Source organism: Balaenoptera physalus (assembly GCF_965194825.1).
Source record: "Balaenoptera physalus genome assembly, chromosome: 2".
Lineage (NCBI taxonomy): Eukaryota > Metazoa > Chordata > Mammalia > Artiodactyla > Balaenopteridae > Balaenoptera > Balaenoptera physalus.
Window position 1 is genome coordinate 174,637,467 of NC_138883.1, and position 17,389 is coordinate 174,654,855.

The 17,389-nt window shown below is 42.0% G+C and overlaps 1 protein-coding gene and 1 long non-coding RNA gene across 2 annotated transcripts in view; one reads left to right on the forward strand and one right to left on the reverse strand.

Moving 5' to 3' along the window:
- CUBN (cubilin) overlaps positions 1-17,389 on the reverse strand; it is a 284,343-nt gene that overhangs the window by 115,191 nt on the left and 151,763 nt on the right. Inside the window, exons 34-38 of the mRNA XM_082452723.1 lie at positions 10,978-11,137; positions 9,061-9,174; positions 7,227-7,337; positions 5,784-5,912; positions 4,641-4,773 (exon numbers count right to left, since the gene is read on the reverse strand). Coding sequence (XP_082308849.1) covers positions 4,641-4,773; positions 5,784-5,912; positions 7,227-7,337; positions 9,061-9,174; positions 10,978-11,137 — 647 coding nt within the window. The remainder of the gene's footprint in view (positions 1-4,640; positions 4,774-5,783; positions 5,913-7,226; positions 7,338-9,060; positions 9,175-10,977; positions 11,138-17,389) is intronic.
- Positions 1-17,389, forward strand: part of LOC309656471 — a 518,263-nt gene that overhangs the window by 81,500 nt on the left and 419,374 nt on the right. The window lies entirely within an intron of this gene.

The window sequence follows — 17,389 nt, forward strand, 5'->3', positions numbered from 1 at the left end:
CTTAATCTTCAACCCCAGCAAACAAAGGCTCCTAAATGAAACCAAAACCCTACTAATCTCTATTATTGCAAAGAGCCAGGACATTGGAAAAGAGATTGTTACAAATTTAAGTGCTTCAGGTGCGCCTTCAGCCTTCTAAGCAGCCTTTCAACATCCTCCCAATTCTCCCTGATGGGGCTCCAAGGAACTACAGGGATTTTTCCCAGTTCTCCCTCTTAGTTGGCATGGAGAAACATTTCTCTAGGTTGGGGATGAAGCTCTTCCAGTCCTGACTGACACCAGAGCCACACCCTCGGTGCTCAACCCCATTACTATAAAGCGGCCTCTGCCTCTGATAGTACTAGAGCTGATTCTGGAAATACTTATCATTTGTCTCTACTGAATCAGCTACCACCTTCCTTATGGGCAAAATCTCCAACTTATGTTGGAGATTCACAACAACAAAATTCACAACAAACCTCCCATCAAGGTTTAAGTAGACCCCTCAAAACCTCTTCCCAGAATTAATCAAACACCTTTTAAAAAAAGATCTTCAAAGCATAAAACCCCTAATAGAAAATTATAAGGCTCAAGGCCTCATAATCCCTTGTACTGTGCTCTGAAACACTACTACCATTTTACTGGTGAGAAAACCTACAGGTCAAAGGTGAAGGTTTATTTAGGACCGAAAAACAATCAACAACATTGTTATCTCTTGACATTCTGTGGTTCCTAACCCTTATATGACACTGACATCATTCCAACTGGAAGCAAATTCTTTACTGTAATTGATTCATGCAGTGCATTCTCTAGTGTTCCAGTTTATGAAGCTAGCCAGTACCTTTTTGCCTTTACTTGGGAAGAAAAACAGTTAACCTGGACAGTAATGCCTCAGGGTCCTACTCAGAGTCCTTATTTCTCAGGAATCCTGAAGGCTGATCCGGATGATACAAAATTCTCTAGAGATTCAACCACTTTGTTGCAATAGGTGGATGATCTGCTTCTTTGCGCTCCTTCTCAAGCCTCCTCACAGGAAGACTCCATCTTGCTAAAGCTTTTAGCCTTAAAGGGACCTAAGGTAGCCAAAGGAAAACTGCAGTTTGCCCAAACCCAGGTTTGATATTTAGGGTATCTGCTACCAGAACAAAGGCTATATCTAGATCCAGATAGACTTCATGGTGACCTAAGTTTCCCAAAACCCCAAACTAAGCACAATTGCAAAGTTTTCTCCAGCTGGCTGATAATTGCTGAAATTGGATTCCAAATTTCTCTCCTATGGCTAAACCTCTGTATGTTGTACTCAACAATAAAAACCTCAATGCAATTTTAAGAGAAGAAACAGATGACACAGTCTTCAAGGCCCTAAAGGAGAGTTTGGTGAATCCACCTGCCTTGGGCATCCCAATGATCAGATTCTCTTTTTCCTTTTTGTATATGAAAAGAATGGGAATGCCTTTGGGGTACTAATCCCAAAACACAGGGACCACCATTGACCCATAGGGTATTGTGGCCAGCAACTGGACCCTGTAGCACGGGGATATCCCCCTTGCCTTAAAGCCATTACAGCCACTCCCCTTTTGGTTAAGATCACCGAGAAAATTATCGTGAGATCCCTTTTAACCATTTTTGTACCTCATACAGTAGAAGTTCTGACTTCTCATCACACTCAACATTTCCCAGCCAGCCACCTCACCTCCTATGAAGTCCTTTGGTTAACTGCTCCTCACATAACTCTCTTACATTGTAATAACCTTAACCCGGCTACTCCTCTTCCCTCCATCACCAGCAAAGTCCCTCATGACGCTTAACACTGATGCACCACCTCCTGACTCCTCAGGATGATCTACAGGGAATTCCACTGGGTAATGCTGACTTCTCATGGTTCACTGATGGTTCTCATTTAAAAGGTGATAATGGCAAATACAGTTCTAGGTATGCTATTAAGACTCCTTTTGATGTTGTTGATGCAGCATCTTTACCTATGGTTACTTCAGCCCAGACTGAATTACATGCTTTTACATGGGCTTATACTTTAGCCAAGGACAAAACTGCCAATATTTAGACTGATAGTAGATATGTTTTTGGAGTAGCTCATAATTTTGGAATATTGTGGAAGCAATGTGGTTTCCTTACGTCCAGTGGGAAAATAATTTTAAGATGGCCCCTGTGTTTAGGAATTATTGGATGCAATAATTTCACCTGCCACTTTAGCTATTATTAAGATTCTGGGGTATTCTGAACTTGACTCTCTGGAAGCTAAGGGAAATCACCTTGCTGATATTTCTGTAAGGAATGTTGCCCTTAAAGGGGCCAATAGCAGCCAAACGTCTGTCGTGGTCCAAAGGGAAATTTAGAAAAACTGTCTAGAGAAGCCCAGCAATCAGCCTCAGAAAAAGGAAAACAAGATTGGAAATTCAATAGTTGTTGGTTTGATAAAAAGAGAAAGCTCTGGTTTGCATCACATAACAACCTATTCCCACCCAACACTCTAAAACTCCCACTCCTCACCGCTGTACGTGCATTAAACCATTGTTCTACTGACAAGATGATAGCCTTCATGAATCAATATTAGAGGAGAAACATTAAAAAGGCTGAAAAAAGTGCCTACCTTCACTTGTCCCACTTGTCCAAAGTAGAACCAGGGAAGCCTGTTCGTACTGCTCCCAGACATTGTATATTGCCTAATGGACAATTCAAGCTCTGGTAAGTGGATTTCATACAATTTCTTCCTCTAATGGATATAAATATGTTTTAGTCATGGTCCATATGTTTTCACACTGGACTGAAGCCTTCCCTTGCAGACAGCTTACTGTCTCTTCTGTGGCAAAAGTCCTTTTGGAAAAGATGATCCCTACCTAGGGAACTCATCTCAAACTTCATAGCGATCAAGGAATCCATTTTACTGGCCAGGCACTTTGACAAGTCTGCTCTGTTTGGCTAGTTTTACAACACTTTCACTGTGCTCACCACCCTTATTCCTCTGGTTTAGTCGAACACACTAACAGCATCATTAAGACTCAATTGGCAACATTTATAGAGGCCCTCCAAACACCTTGGTCAAAAGCACTGCCATCTGTCCTTCTAAATCTTGGATCTTCCGCTTTTGGAACTCATAAACTCTTACCATTTGAGATAGTCACATAATTTCCAATGCACTTGGTTCCCACTTCTTTTGACCCACAACTGATAAAAGGAGAGATATGCCAACATTGCAAAGGATTAATTGCCTCTATTAAAAATAACCATGTTTTAATAGAGCAATCTTTTCATAGTGTAGCCTTGGGAGATGAAGACATTAAGCATCACATCTTGCAACCTGGAGATTTTGTCTATTGCAAAAGAGTCCTCCAGAAGAACTCACTTCAACCTCATTGGAAAGGTCCCTATCAGGGACTGCTAACCAACCCTTGTGACACCAAGCTCTGAGAAATAGACTCTTGGATTTATGTGGCACATCTAAAGAAATCACTGAACCCTGATTGTACCAGTACATCACCTGGTGACCTGAAAGTAAAGATTTTCTGGAATTGAAGCAGACGACATCTGATGAGACAGCTTTCCCAAGATATACTTTTGAGGATGACATAAGGCTTCAGATGATTTCCAATGTCTATGATCTTGATATCATATGGACTTTAGATAAAAAGCATCTGAGAGTTCTCCCTCTTACCTCTCCTAATTACTCAGACGTGACCTTAATAGATTTTCAATCTGTTCACTTTCCCTCCGACATGACATACTATACCAGGAAAGGTCCTTCCTGACATTGACACACAAAAATCCACTGAAACGAGAAACCCTGACTCTAGATCAGCAATGATTTCAGAGAAAGATTATGATCAAAAGGGGGAAATGTAAAAAATTAATAAACAGAAACCTCAATTAAATAGAGTCAGGATACCAAAAGGGGGAGCTCTCATGCCCTGCAAAAATAGCAGAGTCCAACAGGAAGAAGAAAGACCTCTCTTCTTTCCTGAAGGGCTCAACCAATGAGAAGCCTTGGACTCTCTGTTTACTATAATCCTCTAAACTTCCTTTTCTTCTTTATAGAAGTGTTCTCCTTCTCTCGCAATACAGGGACTTGCACGTGTCTTGCCATGATTGCAGACCCCGAACTGCAATTCTCTGCTGATCCCAAATAAACTCATCTCTGCAATTTCCTGTTGATCCTAAATAAACCCATCTTTGCAATTCTCTGCTGATACCAAATAAACCCATCTTTTCTGACAAAGGTGGATTAGGATGGGGATAAGACATAAGGGTAAAGAAGGTTTAATTGAGATGGGGATTTCTGCTGGAAGAAAGAATGTTAGTGATGCTCTGAAAGAATCTAAATGTTCTTAATTTTTTTAAAAAAAGATAAAATTAATGTTATCTGAAAATGAGAATTCCAAAAATTAATGTACCAAGAGCTCAGGCATGTACTCTTGGTAATGTTAGGCAGGACTCTAAAACCACTGCAAGAGAATTATAATGCTATTTATAACCTAAACTATGACTAAAACAGAGGAAATATGGAAACAGACTTCCTGAAGTTCCCACCATATTCTCTAACAGTTGTTTGGACAGATATGTTATTAGTTGTCCATCCTATTAGTAACAGTGCTTCCTTCCTGCAGATTCATTCTCCCTGAAACAATATACTATAAAAAAGGATTTACATAAAAGACAGCTGGAGCTGGTTGCCAGGGGAACTGACAATGTTCCAGACACATTCCACATTAGAGGGATAAATTTCTGGGTAGCCAGGGCTGTTGAAGACGCCTTCAGCCATGCGGAAGATGCCACCACAAGCTAGAAGAAAAGAGAAACAAAGTGAGTGGCAGGGTAAATAGTGAATACAAGACACCATAAGATAAAGGAGAAAGAACACTAGAAGAGCTGATAGCAGCGTCAAAGGATATGCCATTTTCATTTCATAATTTAAAAAATCCATATCATATACAATAAGGAAAAGATTCTGAAACCTGAACACTAAAAGCCACAGGGTATGGTGGATTGGAAGGAATCTCGGTAGATTCTGCTCTAAAAGACTGTTCTCCCTGTGAACTATAACTTTATGTAATAAAAGGCTCATTTTAATTCTGTAGCCCCTCGGTATTTCTGACCAGGATGATCTTCACCCCTGGCCTAGAACAGAAGGCAGTGTTTCAGCTTTTCCTTCTCAGGAGAGCACAGAAACATGCGCCAGTCTCCTTGGTGTTCTAAGGCTTTTAGCTGCTAGTAACAAGGCAGCCAGCAGCTGACACGCAGCACTCTGCTGGCTAAGAGCCCCAGCACTGGGTGCTCCTCTTTCCCCTGCGCCCCATGTGCCCCCATCCGTCCTGCATCAGCGACGACACCCAGCCCTGCCTGAGCGCAGCTGTGAGGCCAGGGAGACTAAAGGACAGCAGGTGTCCACCCGTAAGAGATGCCATCAGACACTGTCCATCAGGGGCTCCCTTAACAAACATATCATGAAGGAGAACAAGGAGACACCGACAAGCAAGTCACCCAAGATCATTCCAACCAGTTCTCCCCACTTCCAGAGCTCATCCGTGTAGCATTAGTCACAACTGCCAAGGTATGGGAACAACCTAGGTGTCCGTCGATGGACGAATGGATAAAGAAGATGTGGTACAGAGTTCACGTCTGTTAGACTTTACAAGCATGTTAACCTAATTTGAAAGACAGTAAGGTTAGTCATTGAGGTGATCTAGGAAACTAGTTCAGAACACTGAATGTAGAAGAATCCCAAATAATAAACCAAGGATTTTCTACACATTTCTCTTAACCTAGTAGCACCATTTGCTAACATTTCTTACCTGATGTTGATGCAGCATATGTGGCATGGAAACCATCAAAATTCGCTGTAGAATCCGAGACGAACCTCAGTGTCAGAGCATTGCTGAAGGAAGTGATGGGGTGGGGCATGGAGGGGCCACAGTATCGGCCTAAATAATGAAGACAATGACAAGGAGAATGAATGATGACAAGTAAACACGTATTTTACTAGAATCACAAGAGACCAAAGCAAACAGAAGAAACCACTATTAGGAGAAACACTTAAATCAGGGTCAGTGTTGGGGATGATGCCTGATAATTCAAAATAAGCTATGAATACAAGCATAGGGGAGATGATTTATAAACATGGTAAAGAACGTTAGGGGGAGGAAGAGTAATACAGATGACCTCCAAATGTAACTAATGCTAATGCAGTAGGGACCTGCACAAATAAATGTGCTAATACTTAAAAGCAACATATAAGAGCAGAGAAGCACGTGGATGTTGGAACCAAAACACCTGGATTCAACTCCCGGCTCTGCCACTTACCAGCTACGTGACCTGAGTCAAGTTACTTAAGTGGTCTGTGCCTCCGTGTCCCCATTTGAGAAAGGGGAACATTGATAACAATGAAATCCTATATCATAAGGGTATGAGGACTAAATGAGTTACTGTGTATAAAGTTCTTCAGATAGCACTCCGCACAAGGTGTTCTATAAGTGTCCATTAAAGAATACAGCCTCAACCTCAGTCAAATGCTTACAGACAAAAATCTCAAGGAATACAATCAGAAGTCTGCAGACAGCAGAGAGTATTCCTCAATTGCCTGTTACCATCTCATGCACTGTTCTGGGCACCGGGAATAAAGCAATGAGCAAAACAAAGTCCCTTCTCTGATGGAGCTTGTATTCTAGTGCAGGATGAGAACCTTGGATGACAAAGCTCAAATAGGAGTGACTCATGGAGAATGTTTAAATAACCTGAGATTATTTTGCTTGAGAACATTTCAGAAACTATTTAGCAGCAATCCCTAATTTTTACTGGGATGTTTTACAAACAGAACTCTAGATTACCTATCTACTATCTATCTATCTATCTATCTGTTATTTTGTTTCCACTGAGGACAAAACCAAAAGAAACATGCTCAATTTGAATACGAGAACTGTGGTCAAACGTTAATAAGAAATTTCTCAGAGAATGCTACCTAATGCTGGAATGGACTGCATTTCACTACTGTCTAAAGCAATCGCAACTTTCAATTAAAAATATATAAACTATGCATGTCCTTGAATATGAACAAGCTGAGTTTCTTGACCACCATATTACATCCTGCTTTCCTAGCCTCTCATTATCTTTACATGGCTTACGATGCTCTTCATAGTTATTGGAAACATTCTAACCTGGAACGACAGCATATACACATGTAAGCACAGACACTGGAAAAAGCCAAGGCCACAGATGTGAGCGAGTGAGCGCGCCAGTACCTCGGAGGGGCGCATCATCGTGACTGCCGTCCAAAATCTCTAAAAAGTCTCGAGTACACGTTGTGCTGCTTTCAAGTCCAAAGTGGCTAAAGGAGAGGGTGATATGATTGACTGAAAGGGAAAAAGAGAAGACTCTTTAATAACGTTCTGGCAAACAAAACATACGGGGAATGATATTTCACCTCTGATCCTTTCTCCTGCTGGTTCTGCAGCAGGGAAGCCATGAATCTGGCAGATGTGCACAGGGGGACGGACGGGGGAGGGGGGTGAAGAGGAAAAGTAACAACGGCTCTGCTAAAAGCTCTCCTTTGAAGAGTAATTGAATCCATGCTTTTGAAAATGTCTGTAGATTCTGAAACGCTGGTACTGGGAAGAGACCCCTTGGGTCGGTTTATTTCATGGACGATGGGGAATGGATCCACTGTTGCTGTGTTCCTCTCAGAAGTATTTTTCTTAAAAGAATAGTTTCCTTAAATTCTGATTCTTTACCTGTGCTCGTCAATAAGACACATTTTCCTCTCCGGCACACGTATCCTAGCATTCTCAGTGTTACTTTAAGGCCAGAACCGGGGAAACGGGAAGTTCATTCATTTATAAAGAGAGCTTTGAATTACTTGCAGAAAGGTACGTGCCTGGGTACATTTTCCTTTTGTTTTCTTCCAGGGTCCCAAATCTTCAGAATAGGCTCTTACCCTATTGCTGTCTTTATACCAGTGACCTCTTTCATCTAAATGCTTTACAGCTGTTTAGAAATTATCCTTAGGTGCAAGACTGTGGGACGCGAGGCAGGGGACTTCTTTATTCAAGGCTCAGTTCCTGGCTATTTTCTTTGCCAAAGGATTACATCACTGACCCCCAAATGACATGCAGGGCAATAAAGATACCATTCTGTTCATGCTTAACATGCCTAGGAAAAAATGTTAGCGAATATTTAAGCCAAACTCTTCTTTTTTTAGATGAGCTAATGGGGCCTCATCGGCATCAGTGACTTTCCTATTATCACACGGGTCATTAATTAGAGAGCGGAGTAAAGAACTTAATGCCTTTCCCACATTACGTCTGAAATCATCCATTTTTCCTGAAAACCTCAAGGAAGGGCAGGGCTCATTCGAAACGGGGTTCATAACGGCCCTGGGACCACCCTCTTCGCAGTCGTTTTGCTTGAGTCCTTAGGGGTCTCCTGACTTCCTCTGTGAAATGTGGACAGTAACCCCTACTACCAGAGTGTTACCAGAGCAGAAAATAAGACTCTAGGATGCTAAACAGAACACAACGCAAGCACGTATTAAAGGTTTCTTAAGGCCTATGCTGGGATTTTTTTTTAAATACGTGCATCACAGGCGAGACCAGGTTTGATAATTAACTTCCACCTTGACTGAAGACCAATATGCTCATAGCACTACATCTCCAAACTATGAGTTATTAATTTTCCAGTCTATGGTTCTTATTGTTCATTTATTCACTTAGCAACTGCCTTGAGCATCTACTACACTCAAGGCACAGGTGTCAAAAACTTTTTATTTATCCACTATTTTTGCTTACCCCCAATCTCACACGCCTGTCATTTCAACTAGGTTATAGGTTTTTGCTTTGTTTCGTTTCCTTTGCTAGGCCTTGAAATTTAAAAAATAATTAAATTAAGAATAAACAGTAAAAGTTACTTCCTACCAGATTAGGAAACCCTTGTTCTTGTGCACATCAGGAAATGGGACTTCCAAAAACAGGAGAGGAAGGCCATCAATTGTTACCACCGAGGAGATAAGAACATGAGTCATAGCTGGACTTTCCCACAGACACCAAGCGCCCTGGATTCTTTTTTATTTTTGTTACTTACACGGAGGCTGGGCTTGAATTATCCAGCTGCAGTTCTGATTGTTTGGATAGTTGGCAGGGAACAGGGGAGAGGATATCGTATCAACGGAGTCGGTGAGGATGTAGCCGCCACAGGCTGAGGGACACACAAGCGCACACATATGTCACACACTTTTGATTTCTGCTGACTCTCCAAAACAATTATTTGAAGAATGAAAGCATAAATGATGTTTCCTTATTTCTAAAAGGCATGTCAAGGAAGTTCTCTGCCAAGAAAGCTGCACATAAACCATGAGAAAGTGGCAACATACTCTTCGTTTATAACAGTATTCTTCAGTTACGGGAAGTGGGGAGTGGCAAAGAACAACAGATTAAATGGCTATGAATTGCCTGAATCATTCAACAAAACGCTGGCACTGATTCACTTACTCTGCCCACTTGCAAATTACAGACATAGGGATAATCTCTTTACGACTGACTTCTTTTTTAGGAAACTAAATGTTCAGTTGAAAGAGACTTCATAAGGGCGGCTGTGTGTCATCAGGGACGTGCAGAGCCCTATGGGAGCAGAAGACGGGGGGTGTACAAGGCATCTCATGGCGCAGACAGCACTGAAGGAGGATTCGGGGGTGAGGAAGAGTGGTCCAGGGCAGCCCGAGCAAAGACAGAGGAGGGCAGGGGCTGCACCACACACGCTTGGCTGAAGCATGGGGCGCGTGAGGAGGGTCGAGCGATGCTGGAAAAAGACCAGGGCAGATTCTGTGCCCGTGCGGAACACCCAGAGAAGCTTGGGCTCCACGCCCTGGTCAGTGTGGAGACAGGACAGACAATGGAGCACTGAAGGTCAGGATCAGAACTCGCTACTGCACGTTGACTTTGGAGGAATATGGGAGAAGGGGAGGTGAGACCAGGAGGCTGCTATAATAGCCCAGAGAAGACCCATTGGGGACTTCTTTGCTATGAAGCAAAACGTAAGTGATTAATTAAATGAAAAGAAAGAGTGTTGAGACGCTGTTCTTTCTTTGAAAGAACTTCGCAGTCTGTCTTGCTCCAAAGCCTTCAGTGCACCTTGGGGAGACCTCAATCCAGAAACCCTTCCTAGCCAGGGCTCTTTACTGCAGAATCCGGGCAAGCAAGTCCACTGAAACACATGAAATGACTAAACAGACCACACTTGTTTGAAATGACAAGGATCCTCCAAATAAAAATCAGAGGCGTGTTAAGGGGACAACGACCGCCCAGCTCTGGGTTCCATCCCTGACAGTGGAACAAAGGGTTAATCTCTAAAAGTCCCAGATGAAAGGCAATGGGTGAAAAGGTCTACTAGGAAGTGGTGCTTTAAGGAAAAAAAATGGGGAATTTCCTGGCGGTCCAGTGGTTAGGATTCAGTGCTTTCACTGCCGTGGCCCGGGTTTGATGCAGGCCGCATAGCGCGGCCAAAAAAAAAAAGAAAAGAAAAGAGAAAAAATCAATGGAAAACAATACTGATTCTTCAGGTGGAGAGCGACCACTACCTTGAGGGTTAGAACCTGACTTTATATTAGCAGAAAGTCTTGTAATTTATAGTAGCGTATCTCTTAGCATAAAACTTTGGATAAATACTAGATCATATATCTGTGAGTAAATGAATCTGGATAAACACTTCTTTAATAGTGTCTCTAATATTAAAGGCACTTTTAAGTGTTATTCTGAAAATTTGCTTGAGAGATACAGAGACCCCAAGGAAGTTCACATCACCTAAGTTAGACAAAGGAAAAGTTAAAAGTGTCAACAGTTGGAATCATTGCAAACCATGGTTCCTTTGTTCTACTTAAATTGTCGCAGGTTAAGTAGAAAGCTGGGACCGATTTCTGAGGACCGGTCTCTTTTTACTGCAGCACCAAGAGGGGCACTTAAGAACAGATGGTTTGTGCTTCCGGGAGACCCACGCGGAACTTGCCTTGTCTGAAGTGAGCGCGGAACCCCCGGCTCTGTCTGGAAGGGCCAGACTGAAATCGCAGGAAGAGGCTGTTTCCCGAAGAGGTGATGGGGTTCCTCAGCTGCTGTCTTCCACACACACCGGCAAGGCGAGCGGCTGCGGAGCTTAAACCATCAAATGCCTACAAAGAAAGACAACAGGGAACACAGTGGTTCAGAACTTCAGATCTGCCTCTACAAGGCTCCTGTTCCGTGGAGTACCTGCACATCGGTGGCCTAGGAGAAAACACATTTGCTGGAATCCAGTGCTTCATTTTATTGTCTTGTCACTCAGGTCCATTGCAGTGTCTGAGTCTTTGGTCATCTCTAGGAAAACTGTAGGGATTTCAGTAGGAGTTTCTGTGCCAGAGAAACTCGCCATTAGATCCCTGGATGTCTTTATAAATGCCATGCCTTTCCCTGCTTTCTTCCTCTCCTGACTCCAGGGCAGTTACCTCATGGGCCATGCTCACATGTGCTGATACAAGAATGAATATGGAGCAAATACATAAGAAATAATGAGGAGGAATCATTCATTTTCAGAAACCCAGCATTTGCTGGAACTTTACGCTCTTCATGGGGTCATGGTCAAGAGGAAGAGAAATGGTAGAATTCTTTCAAATGACATAGTGATGTGAGGCTGATTTAGAAAATTACCTCATTATTTTAAAAAATATATTGGGCTCTGGGCTGCCCAGTTCTGTGCTGGGACTTAGCTGACCTTCCATATGTGCCAGTGGAACAGAGTTTACATTACAGACCCCCAAAATTGCTGTACTGGTGTGTGAAACTGAAGCTTGCACATTTCCTTGGGACTCTGTGCGTCCGGTGTGAATCTTTGAATGCTCTTATGTGTAAACCGGGGGGAAATGAGTTCTTTGTCTCTGGACGATAATAATAATGACAGTAACCATTCATTAAACATATACTATGAGCCAGGAACTGGATTCAGCCTTTCACATATACTATCCAGTTTCCTCCTCCCCAGATTCCCTCCACTTTCAAGAAGAGGATAACGGATGCACAGAGAGCTCACTGATGTGACCAAGACACACAGTTCCTAAGAGGGAGCCGGACATGGGGAACCAGACAGCTAGGTTCTGGAGTCCAGAATTAAACCTTTCGTTTTGTCCAATGCAAGATTTCAATTAAGCAAGATAGATGCATCAGCTGGCCAACCACCAGGGTGGGAGTAAAACTATGAGGTTAAAATATGACTGTTTCATGCAAAATAAATTGCCATTTACATTTCATAAGACAGTCCTGGGAGAAAATAGAAAGTCAGGAACTTAATACAAGGAAGGTACACACAAATGACTTTAGAGTACCTAGTGATGATTACAATCAGTGTTCTCTTTAGCACGTAAGTATGACTGGGAGGTTATTCTCAGTTTAATTTATATGAGCACGTGAGTCAAACATCAGTAGGGTTTTTAACTCTCTAATGAGGGGGCGAAAACTTTTACAATAACGAACTTCATATAAATGCTCTGGAGCGTCACTTCTTTTTTCTTTTTCTTTGTTTCCCTCAATGTCCTAATTTTTAAATCTATATATCCAATAAAACTTTAAAACTGATTTTCACTCAACATTTAAAGGTTGATTAAAAACTAAATTATATATTCTCAACCAATTCAAAACATAGTTTCCAATCTAGTGTGACTGCCTCTTTTGAATACCTTGAATACCTTAAATAGGAGCCAAAATCACATATAAACCATCATTACACAACCTCTTGTACTACATTTACACTGCAAACTACTCTCAAATATTACCACCATTGGTTTAATCCAAGATTTACTTACCTCTGTACTTGGTTTTAAACTTTCCTAAGGTTATAGCTGTAACAACCTAGGATTTCAGTAATGTTATATTAATACTATCTTGCTTTAAAGAATACCCTCTTAGAACATCTGGGGTCCAGGGGTCTGGGGAATATGGCAATTGACCCTTGGTCAAGACTGCTTGTACAAGACTACTTGCTTCTCTCAAGGTGACTGGTTTGTTTGCTTAAAAGAGCATTTCTTAAACTTTAGTGGAACATGGGTTCTATGAGGTTTATAGACGTCCCCAACAAAAACAACAAACAACACCCAACGATACACACACAGTCAGAGGATTTTTACAAGTCCATGAACTCACAAAGGCAAGACTCCTCTAGTTTCCTTTATTTCTCTCCAAATTCAGAGGGCTAGGGAGTAAGTAGATATTGTTCCTTCCCTTTCTAAGTTGTCTTTTTCTCTCTGAATGGTTGAAATCCTCTTAAGGCAAAATAAGGAAGGTAGAAAGTGAAGGCAAAAGTCATTCAGAAAGTCACGTGAATGAACCACTTCCCTGGAGGTTCTTTAAAAGAACACATCTTCTAGGAGGTCTACATGTTTCCAGCCCCTCCTACCCCCGAGATCCTGGAATCACAGGACTTTGGCTGAAATTCATACACCTGGGGCATTACTTCACAAGGAACAGATCCAAGATAGAAGGTTTCCAATGTCCCTAAATCAAAATTATATACCAATGTCACCCTACATTTGGTTAGCATGTTGTAATTTTACAAGCACCAGTGCAAACATCCCTAAAACTAGGCCTCAACAGCATGTGATTTTTTCGGTTTTTTTAGTGAAGAAAGTGAGACTTCACAAGTGTGCTAGCTATTAAACTATTGTCTCAGCCAGTGGGAGCTAGTGACCCAAGATCATGGAGCTAGTGACCCAAGATCACAGAGCTACTGAGTAGCAGAACCAGGAACTTAATTCTCCTCTCTCCAAATTCTATATTATATCATGTTACTTCTCTTTACAATGTGTATGATAGTTATTAAGTTATATGTTCCTAATTACCATTTTATGAAAGTGTGAGACCTCACGTTATCAAGGAGACAGCTGGGGTCTTTTTTTTTTAACAGTTTGGAACAGCAGTCCTTTTATTTGAGAGTGTTCTTAACATTTGTAATATTAAATCAATTTAAGCTTTAATTTATAAAATTATAAGGAATCCAACCTCCATTGAGTTATCAAGCTCCAAGCCGAATGTGATTCTATTTTGCCATAATCCCATATTGAAATGCTGATTTTACCAATAGGTACTTGAAAAGATGCTCAAGACAATTATCACCAGGAAAATGCAAATCAAAACCAGAATGAGAACTGATGAGGATGATTATAATTTTTGTGACTTTCTGTTTGAATAAAAAGGAAAAAAATCCCCCCCCCAAAAAAAAAACCAGAATGAGATATCATCCCACACCTGTCAGAATGAAGGTCATCATCAAAAAGACTAGAAATAAGAGTTGGTGATAATGTGGAGAAAAGGGAACCCTGGTGCACTGCTGGTGGGAATGTAAATTGGTGCAGCCACTATGGAAAACAGTATGGAGGTTCCTCAAAAAACTAACAATAGAGTTGCCATGTGATCCAGCAATTCTATTCCTAGGTATTTATCCAAGGAAATGAAAACACTAATTTGAAAAGACACATGCACCCCAATGTTCACTGCAGCACTATTTACAATAGCGAGGACATGGAAGCAACCTAAGTGTCCATCGACAGATGAATGGATAAAGAAGATGTAGTACATATATACAATGGAATATTACTCGGCCATAAAAAAGAATGAAATCTTGCCATTTGTGACAACATGAACGGATCTAAAGGGTATTGTGCTAAGTAAAATAAGTCAGACAGAGAAAGACTACTACTATATGATCTCACTTGTATGTGGAATCTAAAAAATAAAACAAATGAACAAATATGACAAAACAGAAACAGAGCTATAGATACAGAGAACAAACAGGTGGCTGTCAGAGGGGAGGGGGTGAGGGGAGGAGAGAAATAGGTGAGGGAGATTAAGAGGGACAGACTGCCAGTTACAAGATAAATGAGCCACGGGGGTGAAACATACAGTGTGAGGAACACAGTCAGTAATAATGTCGTATTTTTGCACGGTGAGGAAGGGGGTCAAAAGGTACAAACTTCCTGTTACAAGATGACTAAGAACCAGGGATGTGATGCACAACACGATAAACAGAATCAACACTGCTGTGTGTTGTGTAGGAAAGTCGTTAAGAGTCAATCCCCACAGCTCTCAGCACGAGGACACATACTTTCCCTATTTCTTCTCTTTTGTGTCTCTATGGGATGACGGGTGTTCACTAAACTTACTGGGGTCAGCACTTCACGATGCATGTAGGTCACATCATTATGCTGTACACCTCACCTTACACGGTGCTGTGTGTTAATTATATCTCAATCAACCCGGAAGAAAATAAACTTGATGTAAAATTTGCAAAAAAAAAAAAAAGAGTTATACGGAAAAAACTGCAGGGAAGAAAATAGGAGAAATCTTGTTGCTATTTTTTTTAATTTTAAAGTCATAAAAATTATCAGTATGCATTTCCCTTACTTCCATTTAGTTCCCAAGGCAGAGCTAGCAAATTATATTATTACTGGCTACACACATAACATATTCACATAGCTTATAGATATATAAGCCTTATTTAAGTCTACTGCCAAGAGTTTCCTGGGCCTGGGAATTGATTTTCTGATCTGTTGCTGAGGTGGTAAAAAGAGAAATATACAAAACAAACAAACAAAAAACTGCACATTGCAACTAACTGATTTCTAGATAACTCCAGTAAAATAAATTTTTGAAATTGAATCCACAAAAGAAAAAGTAGCCACCATCCTTGGGAGTTCCAACTACAGGAGCTCTAAAAACAGGCAGATGGAGTTAAGCAGTAATCTAATTTCTTCACTAAAGTTAATCAGTGTCTTTACAAAGTATCCAGAGTCTGTCAAATTTCCAGATACCAGCACATACATTAAAAATACCTGAACTTACCTTTATCATACAAAATAGGAGACTCTTTAAAAGAACAGAACCAGACACATAACAGACAATAAACGTCTGATGTACAAATGAGTAAGTAAATATCATATATAAGAGTCTATGACCTCTGAGAACAAAGGACTAAGGTTGAGGAAAACCCAGAGTTAAGAAAAAAGGCTGCTCCTTTTCTCGTGGATTGGGCAGTATGAACGCATAGCAGGCATGATAGCGGGGAAGAGGTTATTCACGGTGGGAAGGAGGTCAAGTGGAGCTGCTTTCCGGGCACAGAGGGCAGTGGAGGAGGCTCCAATCAAGGTCAGGGGCCAGGCCACACACACGGCACCCAGGTGCCCTCTCACGGGCTGTGCCAGCCCTTCACCAGTACCACGAGAGAAGGAGGACGGTGGAAGGTGGGTGAAGGACACTGGACCGACCCCCAAGGCCCAGAGTATCCAGAACACATGACATGACAGTGCCACCGGGGGCCCTCTGAGCTGCAGCCAGAAGGTAGAACCGAGCCAAACATTTATGAACTTTAATACTTGATGCTTTATAATGTTAAGGAGATCTGAGTAAATATCAACCCCTTCTCAAAGCTGACACGTGTCAACTTCAGCTCAAAGTGATGGGGAGGAAAACCATTCAAGTGAGAGACCAGCACCCCTTCCTGATGATGCTTACAGAGGCCAATGGTCAGAGTCCAAGGACCGGCAATTTGAGAAAATAAAGGAGCCAAGCAAAGGGAACCTTTCGCCTTTCCACATACTTACTGATGATGGAAATATGTATTATTTAACAACATGCATTCTTTAAAAGCAGGTGGCAGAATTCCTTTTAAAGAGAGAAAAACAGAAGGTGTTTGTTTAGCAAAACACCCTCGCAGGCTCGCAGAGAGTGACCGCCAGGGGAGAGATGCTACGTGACGTTGCTGTGGACAAGTCTCTCTCCTCTCTGTCCTCCAGCTGCCTAATCTGTAAAACTGATTGACATGAGAATACAGTTCACACTGTTCATCAGCATTAAATAAGTTAAAAGACATAAAGGTACGTTGGGTCGTTTCTGGCACAAGTAAGTACTTAATAGATATTAGCCTCTGCTATTAAAGTGGGACGAAGAGATCGCTAAATTGCTATTTAAGAAATGGATAAAACATCGTAGGGAGGGAACGAGAAAGCTAGGGAGGCAAAGACAAAAAGAGGTCCAAAGATGGGGGTTCATCCAGCAAAACGGGAGCCTGAGTTGGAGACATAATCCATGAAAACTGCCCAGATGGGGCGGTGGGGTGGGCATAGGGTGGCAACTTCTGACCCGGCCCCCAGTGGTTCATGCCCTGTGCAGTCTCCTCCCTGGAGGGTGGCATGGACCTAACAACCTGCTTCTGATAAACAGGACAAGGTCAGAGTGAGGGGTGTCACTGCCATGGCTCGGTTGGGACAGATGGACCCTTGCACCTTGCTGGCAGCCTCTCTTGCTGGCGCTGTCCCCTGCGCCCTGTACTGCTTGCCCTGATGAAGCAGCTGCCGTGTTGTGAGAGGCTCTGCAGAGAGGCCGCGTGGCGAGGGGCTGAGGGA